The sequence below is a fragment of the Penaeus chinensis genome, chromosome 30, assembly GCF_019202785.1.
Source record: "Penaeus chinensis breed Huanghai No. 1 chromosome 30, ASM1920278v2, whole genome shotgun sequence".
NCBI classification, from domain to species: Eukaryota; Metazoa; Arthropoda; class Malacostraca; order Decapoda; family Penaeidae; genus Penaeus; species Penaeus chinensis.
The window spans coordinates 26,532,982-26,544,533 of record NC_061848.1 but is presented as its reverse complement, the minus strand read 5'-3'; the positions used below and the strand labels follow the sequence as shown (position 1 = coordinate 26,544,533).

The window sequence follows — 11,552 nt, the reverse complement described above, 5'->3', positions numbered from 1 at the left end:
AACCCCTACCTCCCTCTTTCCCCCAAACCCCGCCTCTTTCTTTCCCCCCACCTCCCTCTTTCCCCGACCCCCGCCTCCCTCTTTCCCCCCCACCCCCCGCCTCCCTCTTTCCCCCCACCCCCCGCCTCCCTCTTTCCCCCCACCCCCCGCCTCCCTCTTTCCCCCCACCCCCCCGCCTCCCTCTTTCCCCCCACCCCCCGCCTCCCTCTTTCCCCCCCACCCCCCGCCTCCCTCTTTCCCCCCCACCCCCCGCCTCCCTCTTTCCCCCCCACCCCCCGCCTCCCTCTTTCTCCCCACCCCCCGCCTCCCTCTTTCCCCCCACCCCCCGCCTCCCTCTTTCCCCCCCCCCCCCCGCCTCCCTCTTTCCCCCCCCCCCCCGCCTCCCTCTTTCCCCCCACCCCCCGCCTCCCTCTTTCCCCCCACCCCCCGCCTCCCTCTTTCCCCCCACCCCCCGCCTCCCTCTTTCCCCCCACCCCCCGCCTCCCTCTTTCCCCCCCACCCCCCGCCTCCCTCTTTCCCCCCCACCCCCCGCCTCCCTCTTTCCCCCCACCCCCCGCCTCCCTCTTTCCCCCCACCCCCCGCCTCCCTCTTTCCCCCCACCCCCCGCCTCCCTCTTTCCCCCCACCCCCCGCCTCCCTCTTTCCCCCCCCCCCCCGCCTCCCTCTTTCCCCCCCACCCCCCGCCTCCCTCTTTCCCCCTACCCCCCGCCTCCCTCTTTCCCCCCACCTCCCTCTTTCACTTTGAAAGTGGCTTTGTCAAGCAAAAACTGTATCTATACACACGGCATTGTATTCCGATATCTTGTATGTAATCTAGTCAATAACCAGCTTCCTTCGACAGTCTGCGTTAAATTAGGTGGAGTTGCTCTCTGTCGGATGTTGCGACAGCCCTCTCGTGCTTGCCATTTTCTTCATCTTTTCTGTACTCTACACCTGATTTCCATAATCTCAAATAGCGCTGATTGCATGGATTTTCTTTTCCCTTATGGCTTATGGCTCTTGACGCGACATCGGTTGTGCTAATCCAGCCTGAGATTCCCACACACTATTTGCAACAAGTGTCAGTAATTACGCCACCAATACCTGCTACCATATGAGGATCACTGGAGGCATTATAGCAGATTGCAAGCGGGTCGTCGCCACGAGGGAGGGAGAATTCCATCTGTTTATCTTGGAGTTTTAAGTTCTGGCGTTCACTTGGGCCCTTGCTACTTGTAAGCCTGAACATGTACGATGCCGAGGTATATAAAACATTATTTTAGGGTTGTTATGAGCACCAGTGTTCTAGTCGTTGATATTGTTTACATTGTGTGATGTTTTAGCCGCTCGACTCTATTACCTGTTACTTTAAAAGCTGATCTCGTTTGAAAAAAAAGGGAATTTGCAGTCTAGGCGGATACTTCAGGATCCTGATGCCAAGTATGGTGTTCGTGAATTGAGCGATATTGCAGTTCATACGATCCACTTGTACCGCTTGGATTGGTTGATCCATATCCAAACAGCTATTACTAAACATATTGGTGACATTTCTAGAGTCATGTTGAGAAGCTTTTCCTTGCGAGCGGAACTAGTCTGTAAAACAATCGTTGCCGTTTCAAATTACAGACAATCATACAATCGAGAGCGTAATAGGATGCGTCACTCGGGATGGAATTTGATTTATAGAATTACCCTTTATTGGTGGAACGAGTGACTATTTCGCTAGCTGAAAAGTACCAAGGATGTCTCTTTATTCCCCGTCTTGTTTCTCTCTTCTCTTTCTCCTCTTTCCCTCCTCTTTTCATTTCTCTCCGCCCTTCTCTTTCTCCATCTTCATCTCCTAATCTATTCTCCGTCTTTCTCCCTTCTCCCTCCTTGCTCCCCCTTCGTCCTTCCCTCTTTCTTAATTCTTCCCTCCATGTCTCCCTCCTCCTCTCTTCCCTTCTACCTTACTTCATTCGCTTTTCCTCCCTCCCCTTCATTTCTCATCCCTTCCCCTCCGCCTTCTTCCCCTCCCCCTCCCTTCCTCCGCCCTCTTTCCTTTCCCCTCCCCTTCCTTCCCTCCGCACTCTTTCCTTTCCCCTCCCCTCCCCTCCCTTCTTTCCGCCCTCTTTCCTTTCCCCTCCCCTCCCCTCCCCTCCCCTCCCTTCCCTTCCTTCCGCCCTCTTTCCTTTCCCCTCCCCTCCCCTCCCCTCCCCTCCCTTCCCTTCCCTCCGCCCTCTTTCCTTTCCCCTCCCTCCCTTCTGTCCTCTTTCCCTCCCCCTCCCTCCCTCCCTTCCGTCCTCTTTCCCTTCCCCTCCCTCCCTCCCTTCCGTCCTCTTTCCCTTCCCCTCCCTCCCTCCCTCCCTCCCTTCCGTCCTCTTTCCCTTCCCCTCCCTCCCTCCCTCCCTCCCTTCCGTCCTCTTTCCCTTCCCCTCCCTCCCTCCCTCCCTCCCTTCCGTCCTCTTTCCCTTCCCCTCCCTCCCTCCCTCCCTCCCTCCCTTCCGTCCTCTTTCCCTTCCCCTCCCTCCCTCCCTCCCTCCCTTCCGTCCTCTTTCCCTTCCCCTCCCTCCCTCCCTCCCTCCCTTCCGTCCTCTTTCCCTTCCCCTCCCTCCCTCCCTCCCTCCCTTCCGTCCTCTTTCCCTTCCCCTCCCTCCCTCCCTTCCGTCCTCTTTCCCTTCCCCTCCCTCCCTCCCTCCCTCCCTTCCGTCCTCTTTCCCTTCCCCTCCCTCCCTCCCTCCCTCCCTCCCTTCCGTCCTCTTTCCCTTCCCCTCCCTCCCTCCCTTCCGTCCTCTTTCCCTTCCCCTCCCTCCCTCCCTCTCTCCCTTCCGTCCTCTTTCCCTTCCCCTCCCTCCCTCCCTCCCTCCCTTCCGTCCTCTTTCCCTTCCCCTCCCTCCCTCCCTCCCTCCCTTCCGTCCTCTTTCCCTTCCCCTCCCTCCCTCCCTCCCTCCCTTCCGTCCTCTTTCCCTTCCCCTCCCTCCCTCCCTCCCTCCCTTCCGTCCTCTTTCCCTTCCCCTCCCTCCCTCCCTCCCTCCCTTCCGTCCTCTTTCCCTTCCCCTCCCTCCCTCCCTCCCTCCCTTCCGTCCTCTTTCCCTTCCCCTCCCTCCCTCCCTCCCTCCCTCCCTTCCGTCCTCTTTCCCTTCCCCTCCCTCCCTCCCTCCCTCCCTTCCGTCCTCTTTCCCTTCCCCTCCCTCCCTCCCTCCCTCCCTTCCGTCCTCTTTCCCTTCCCCTCCCTCCCTCCCTCCCTCCCTTCCGTCCTCTTTCCCTTCCCCTCCCTCCCTCCCTCCCTCCCTTCCGTCCTCTTTCCCTTCCCCTCCCTCCCTCCCTCCCTCCCTTCCGTCCTCTTTCCCTTCCCCTCCCTCCCTCCCTTCCGTCCTCTTTCCCTTCCCCTCCCTCCCTCCCTCCCTCCCTCCCTTCCGTCCTCTTTCCCTCCCCCTCCCTCCCTCCCTCCCTTCCGTCCTCTTTCCCTTCCCCTCCCTCCCTCTTTCCTTCCTCCCCTCTTTCCTTCCCCCTCCCTCTCTCCCTCCGTACTTCCATTCCTCCCTTCCTTTCTGTGTGTTTGTCAGTATCCGTGCCAACGCCTAAAGAGATGACCTTAAGGCAAGTAATAACTCTCTGGGCCTAGTTTTATTTATAATCTGTTGAAATAGTCGTATGATAAAATAATGGTATTCTCTTCGTTTATCGTTTATTCATCACAATCGGCAATCTGTAAATTACTTTGTTTTAACATACTGATGTCTAATCCTTTTCACTGTCTTCTTCACAATCATTTTATATTTCATTATGCCTCCTTTAAAATCGTAAGCAGCGACCCCCCCCCCCCCCCGACCCCAGGGATCTAGGCTTGGCAACGGGGAAACGCGGGGAATAAAAGCGATGGACAGGTGACGGCACTTTTTAAAAACCAAGGGCATTTTTGGCCAAACCTTTTTGCCGCGTTCATAATCAAATTTGCCCGTGTCGATGTATGTCCTTTTGTGTGTGTGTGTGTATGTTGTTTGTGTGTGTGTGTGTTGTTTGTGTGTGTGTGTTGTTTGTGTGTGTGTGTGTGTTGTTTGTGTGTGTGTGTTGTTTGTGTGTGTGTGTGTGTGTTGTTTGTGTGTGTGTTGTTTGTGTGTGTGTTGTTTGTGTGTGTGTGTTGTTTGTGTGTGTGTGTTGTTTGTGCGTGTGTGTTGTTTGTGCGTGTGTGTTGTTTGTGCGTGTGTGTTGTTTGTGCGTGTGTGTTGTTTGTGCGTGTGTGTTGTTTGTGTGTGTGTGTGTTGTTTGTGTGTGTGTGTGTTGTTTGTGTGTGTGTGTTGTTTGTGTGTGTGTGTGTGTTGTTTGTGTGTGTGTTGTTTGTGTGTGTGTTGTTTGTGTGTGTGTTGTTTGTGTGTGTGTTGTTTGTGTGTGTGTTGTTTGTGTGTGTGTGTTGTTTGTGTGTGTGTGTTGTTTGTGCGTGTGTGTTGTTTGTGCGTGTGTGTTGTTTGTGCGTGTGTGTTGTTTGTGCGTGTGTGTTGTTTGTGCGTGTGTGTTGTTTGTGCGTGTGTGTTGTTTGTGTGTGTGTGTTGTTTGTGTGTGTGTGTGTTGTTTGTGTGCGTGTGTGTTGTTTGTGTGTTGCGTTGTTTGTGTTGTGTGTTTGTGCCCGTGTATAAATGTAAGTGTACGTGTCTGTTTACTAGTGAGCGGATGCATATAGCCGCATCCATGTGTATATGTATATATTTGTATTCTGTATTTAGTACTTGTATTTAGCTTCCAGTATTTGCGCGACTGCATGCCTAGTCGCCCGCGTGCGCTCCGTTGAAACGCGTCTCCTCGTTCCAGCAGGTGTAACTACGCCCACGGGCTGGTGCAGCTGCGAGGCGCCGCCCGCCACGGCAAGTACAAGACGAGGAACTGCCAGTCGTACCACCACACAGGCTCCTGTCGCTACGGCGCCCGCTGCTCCTTCATCCACGACCCCGAGGAGGGCGTCCTCAAGTGCTCCATCGCCAACAAGGAGGTGCGTGTCGCCGCCCGCGCTGCGCTTCCCCAGTTTCGTTTGTTTCATGGGTTTGCTCCTTTCTGTTGCCTTTTCGTTTGTTTCTTTGTAATGCAGCGAGGATTTTTTCTCCTCGTATCAGGTGTGTGTTTTAATGTTAGTTATTGTAGAGATCTGGTTTCTGTTTTTTTTCCTTCTTTTCCGCTATTTTTGTCTTGATTTTTTTTATTGTAAGGATTATTTGATGTTTTTTCTTCGTGTAAAGTGTATTTTATTGTTAGGTACTGTTGAAGTGTGGTTACTGGAAATTCAAATAAATGCGCAGTAAGGATAGAAAATATCAGAAAATCATTCTAAAAAAATGCATAAAAAGGTCATAATTTTCAAAGCGAAATTTTAACTCGGGCAGAATTAGAAGAGTTGGTTATACTTTTGATACAATTCTCGCACAAGAGAAACTTTATTCTCAAATAAAAATGTACCTTTATGAAATTCTCTCATTTTTTTGTTCCCGCAGATTGACCATGGAGATCAGCTTGGTTATTCATGCGCATTTTTTTTTTTGCTTTTCTTTTTTTATGGGGGAGGGGGGTTGAGGGGAAGCAGGAATACTCTTCAATCTGTAACGAGCGCTTTGAACCCTTGCCATTTCGATTTATTTAAACTCTTGGGACAACATTCGATGCTTGTCGTTTTTTAGCCTACTCGTTTAACATGTCTGTAATTCTTATTCTGTTTATTTTTAACACTTACCCAAAAAGTTAGGGTGGAAATGTGATCGATCATTCTTGATTTGCGAGCGTTTATAGCCTAACTGAGTGGAGGTTTGAATCGTTGCTTGGCGTGTTTGACTCGATCGTCTTTTGTTTCGTTTGTCCGATTTGATTCTGTTTGCGTTCAGTCCACTTTTTAACTATTTTCACCCTATTCACTAATTTCGCTATGGTTCTCTTTTTTCGTGCTATAATTTAGGTGTTTCTAGATTTGTTATCCAAAACCATGTCATGTATGTAGAATCCTCAGCTAAAACCCATTAGCAAAACTGAAACTGACGACGTTTATGTCATGTACTGCCCAATGGCGTCGGGACGAGACTCCCTTTTGGAACGCCATAGATACGAAGATGGACGTCGCATGCGCATTTTTTCCATTTCGACTGCGAACAAGAAAAATCAGGAATATAATAATAATAATAATAATTATTATTATTATGATAATAATAGAAAACAACCCGGCAAGCGCCATTTGCAACTCCAGAGAGCCACCGGGCAAGAGCTGCACTGAATGTGTAACTACCTTATAAAACTCCCTGGCAACACTGTCGAACAGACTAACACTCTTGACGATACTGAAGCACAACCCGACAAGCGCTGCTGGCAACACTGGCTCGGGGACGACCAACGGACGACCAGCCAGAATATATTGGATCCATTAGAAGCTCGCATGAATGTGTGCTCAACCAACACAACGACCAGGCCATTGGAGAGTCGAGCCTGGCGTACAGTGAGGGAAAGAGTGACGGCCAAGTCGAATACGTGGGTTGCGTCCAAGGGCAGCTGGAACGGAGAGTTAGGGGCGGGCGACTCGGGTGGGTCGTGCTCGGGTGGGTCGTGCTCGGGTGGGGCGTGCTCGGGTGGGTCGTGCTCGGGTGGGTCGTGCTCGGGTGGGTCGTGCTCGGGTGGGTCGTGCTCGGGTGGGGCGTGCTCGGGTGGGTCGTGCTCGGGTGGGTCGTGCTCGGGTGGGTCGTGCTCGGGTGGGTCGTGCTCGGGTGGGTCGTGCTCGGGAGCTGTGGGTGTTTAGTTGTGTTGTCATTATTATCGCCATCGCTATGACTGATTTATTTCAAGTATAATGTTTAAGAGTCTAATAATAACAAATATTATTATTGCAGTTGGTATTACTATTATCAGTGTTATTGGGTGGGTCGTTGTCGTTGATAATTTTTTTTTTTTATTATTATTATAATTATTATTATTGTTATTATTACTATTATTATTATTATTATTATTATTATTGTTATTATTATTATTATTATTATTATTATTATTATTATTATTATTATTATTATTATTATTATTATTATTGCTTCTATTTTCTGTTGCGTTACAAATACATTTCTTCCTTTTCTTACTCCTACTCTGCGGACTGATATTATTTTTCAAAATTTTTCTTAAACGAGATTTTAATTTGCCGTTAGTTACTCCCTATAGAAATAGTATTCGATTTCCCTTTCATAAAACTGAAAAACTTTTGTTTAGAAGAATTTAAAAATTAGAACATGCATTCTCGCCCTGATGTAATCTCCGCCATTAAAAATTCTCAAAAGATTGAAACGGTTCTATAATGATTTAGTATATTATGAATAAACCCAAAAGGAAAAATGGAATGAGAACAAGTAACATCTTTTTCCTTGTTCTGTATTTACCGCCGATGAATAAAAGGTGGTGTGTCTATATTTATGTATTTATTTATTTACTTGTTTATACATATTTTTTGTTCAATGTTTTTTAGTTAATTTATTGGTTTCTCGGTTTGTCAGTGTAATTGCTCAAAATTACTGACAGATTATGGATGGGTTGGCCATGTTGAGAGACAATGATTAGGTTTTGTCGGTGAGCTTCATTTGCATACGGATTGGGAGTTGAGTTAAAGACGCGTCATCAAAACGATTCATTGTAAAGAAAAAGAAATGGTCATGGCTTTTCATTGGTGTTTATATGCGGAAGAGTTATGTCTTTTGAATCCGTAACTTGGTATTATATATGTGCTTAGATGAAGCATTTATATGATGGGAGAACAATAACAATCCTCTTTTTAATAACCTAGAAAAGAGAGAAAGGTAAAAACAAAAATCTGAGAGACAGAAACACAGCATGGCGAAAGAGTAAGAGCGCGAGAGAGCAAGAGCCAGAGCAAGGCGACATTAGCAAGCCAGTTCCCGCGGATTCAAAGACGAATTAAGAGTCGTCACGGCGTTCTTAATGCGAGTCCGAAGAGGTTCTTTGGAAAGCGGAGGCCGAAGTTTACGAGCGCGCATTAATCACCAAGTTTGCTTCGTTCTCTTTCTGTGGGGGAGGAGGAGGAAGAAGAAGAGGAAGAAGAGGAAGAAGGGGAAGAAGGGGAAGAAGAGTAAGAAGGGGAAGAAGAGGAAGAAGAGGAAGAAGCGGAAGAAGAAGCAGAAGAAGCAGCGGAAGAAGCAGCGGAAGAAGCAGCGGAAGAAGCAGCGGAAGAAACAGCGGAAGAAGCAGCGGAAGAAGCAGCGGAAGAAGCAGCGGAAGAAGCAGCGGAAGAAGCAGCGGAAGAAGAAGCGGAAGAAGAAGCGGAGGGTGCTGGAAGAGGAGAGTGCGAGAGGAAAGTCCTTATATGTGGGACGTGGAAAGAGGAGGCAAGGAGAAAATAGGATACCTGATGATGATGATTTCATGTGGATAGATGGAAAAGGGGGGTGAAAGAAGTCGAGAGGGGAGGAAAAAGATGGGGCAAAGAGTTGGGAGAGGTGATGATAGTGGTGAAAAGGGGGAGAGGATAAGGGTGAGGCAAGAGGAGAGGGAGAAGAGGTGGAGGAGACGAGCGGGCGGCTGGGAGGGAGGAGGGCAAGATCAATCAAGCATTTAGATATTAATCAATGCAATCTGGGGAAATCAAACCGAGAGCGAGTGCATTACTCACGCATGAAGTATAAAAAAAAACTTCATGTAAAAGTCCAGTTCCACTTGTTATTGATGAGTCTCTCTTGGATAGCTGTTCTATTGAGTTTGTTTATTGCAACATTTCCTTTTTTTTATTAGAGGAGTGTAATCGTGCGCTGTAACATTTCAACTTTTTTTCTCGTGTTCTTTTTTTCCCATTTTTTCTGATTCTTTCGTTTTTTCTTGGTCTTCCATATTATCACTTTCATTAGATCCATTTGGTAGTTTTATTCAGGATTAATATTTATGGTGTTATGAATCTGATATTATTTTTTCTTTTCTTTTTGATTACTTTCTGTCCTCATTAGGTGACTGAAAAGCATGTCAGCATTTTCACTATTCTCTATTTTTCCAAAGTCACTGTTGATAAACCTATTCTCTTCTAGCAAATTCTTAATTATTTACCTTGATATTCCCCCTTCCCGCCTCTGACGAGTGTGTCCCGTAGGTGCTGGAGGCGCTGCACTACCGGCCGGCCAGCGAGGACGGCGGCCGCACGGCGAGCATCACGTGGCGGCTCCTCGAGGCGGCCACCGACCCCGTCCCGGAGCTCCATCTCATCGCCTGCTCGAGGCCGCTCGAGGAAGAGCTCAGTCTCTTCCTCTCTTCCTACTCGCCTCCCGAAGTCCGCAGGAGGACCAGCAGCGAGAGGATCGTTGCGCAGCATGACGGGGACGCCCTTGGCTTCGCTCTGCCCCGCCGGAGCGACGCGAGAACAGAGCTGTTTCGGGAGAACGTGGATCTGCTGAGCACGCTGAGGTCGTGCGAGCTGGATTACGATACTTTAGAGGACAAGTTGTTGACTGAGGCGAAGCAGCCCGTGGCCGACGCGGGCCATGGGAAGGGAAGGACGAAAAGCGAGAGTGCGTGCCACGTGCTAAACCAGGTGCTTCAGACGGTGGACGCTGTGGCTGATTCTTGCATCGGGCCGTTGTGTCCGACTTTCGATGACTTAGTGACGGTCCCCAAGGACGCCAGGAAACTTGACGACGATTCCTTAAGTAAACCGAATCGAATTACGTGTCAGGAGGTGGATCGCGAGGACCTGAAGGAGCTCGAGGTGGTGCAGGACATCCTCCACAAGGCGCCAGTCTACTCCGCGACCGTCTGGAGCGACGGCACGTGCGACGTCAAGGAGGAGGGTCGTTGCGCGTCTCTGCCCGCTTGCGGCGATGCTCCTGACGGAGGCGACCAAAGCTCGGACGACGAAGGGCAGCAGAAGAGCCTCATCGCTCCCTCGTGGCAGAGGATGAGGGGCTGCGTGTGCAAGAAGCGGAGCGTGGCCAGGAACAGACGCAGGAAGCGCCGAGGAAGGGCGAGCTCCCTGAGCAACGAGGAGCCGTCGTGGCTGTCCGTGCACTCTTCGCCGACGCGCGACGACGACGACCTGGTTTTCTCCAATACCCTCCGGAGCGACGACTCCGAGGAGGAGCGACACCTGGGAGCCACGCTGAAGGTAGGAGCCAGCGGGAGTGAGGACGGCTGGTCCGAGTACGGCATCCACCTCGCGGACTTGCTCCGCTCGCTGCGTGTCCAGGACTGCCACCAGCAGGTCCCCAGGTCACGGGCGAGCTGCAGGCACTCCTCGGACGGTTCCGTGGTCAGCCACCCCTCGCCGCCCGCGTCCCCTTCGGCGCCCTCTGCCTTGCGCCCGCACGACCTCACCAAGTACAAGACGGAGCTCTGTCGGTCTTTTCAGTACAACAGCTTCTGCGGCTACGGCGAGTCGTGCCTGTACGCCCACGGCTCGCACGACCTCCGCACGTACCCGAAGCACCCGATGTACCGCACCAAGCAGTGCTTCAGCTTCCACCAGAAGGGCTACTGCCTCTACGGCAGCCGGTGTCAGTTCCTGCATGACCTTGAATGACAGCTACTTCTTTTCTTCGTTTTGTTCTTTCGTTCCTTCTTATTTTCCTGGCGTCTCCGAATGTTTTTTTGCGTCTGAAGCGTCTCCCGGGAGTGGCCACCTTCACCCTCTCTCGCAAGACAAACCCGGCTCTCTGCTCCGCACCACATCACGCCGCACCACATCAATTTGTCACCCTCACCAGCTACTCGTCACCACCATACTCATCTCCTTTCACACCACCGCCACCTGGTCACCGCCATCTCCGTCATCGTCATGCATCCTTGACACTCGCTCTTAGTCGTCAGAAAAAAGGCTTCTGATATTTTAGAATATTGTAGATCTTTTTGGAGGGAGGAATGGAGAGCGTCCACGTTTTTTAGGGAGGGAAATATTTGATCAGCGGTCGACATGTTTATCGATTGCTTTTGCAATATTCATGATCATTCGAGCAAGGTTGCAACAGGATGCTTGTGGGCAGAGATCGTCGCCGCCGCGGAAATACTGGGAGAGCGATATTATCACAAATCTTATTATTGCTAATGACTACGATGAGGAATATACGTGTTCCTTTTGTTACTAGTTCTATTTATTTAGTTGTATTAAGACAGTTTAAGAAAAATGTTCACCTATTTATGAATTTTTCACTGTTTAAATGTTGCATGCCTTAGATAACTAAGTATTTATATGTTATTTAAATATATTTTCTATTACTATTTAATAAAGCATATAAAGTTCTTTATCTTTTCCTTACCATTTATAGTTAAGATACTGAATAAACTGACATTTGGTGAAGAAAAACCTGTATGTTGGCACTAAATATATTCCCCACAAATAACTAATTTCTTATTATTTTTTTGCGGGTGTGCGCCTGTCTCCATCTGTCGCGCACACCCCTGTATGTTTGCCTAAGCGAGTATTAAAAAGAATCGCATTACACTTCAAAGGTCGCTTCCAAAATAACGACCTGCATCCCATAACCCGAACCCCCTTTTCTCGCTCTCAAAGACAAGGAGTCGCAGTATCATAAGAACTATGGGTCCCTCTCCCCCATTCACCACTCCTGCTAATGGTCTCTCATAGACTTCGCTGAT

The 11,552-nt window shown here is 49.8% G+C and overlaps 1 protein-coding gene across 1 annotated transcript in view; it reads left to right on the top strand.

The window, feature by feature from the left end:
- The window catches only part of LOC125041289, a 28,358-nt gene extending 17,162 nt beyond the window's left edge, over nucleotides 1-11,196 (top strand). Inside the window, exons 4-5 of the mRNA XM_047636126.1 lie at nucleotides 4,767-4,941; nucleotides 9,058-11,196. Coding sequence (XP_047492082.1) covers nucleotides 4,767-4,941; nucleotides 9,058-10,479 — 1,597 coding nt within the window. The 3' untranslated portion in view covers nucleotides 10,480-11,196. The remainder of the gene's footprint in view (nucleotides 1-4,766; nucleotides 4,942-9,057) is intronic.
- Nucleotides 11,197-11,552: the final 356 nt, after the last annotated feature.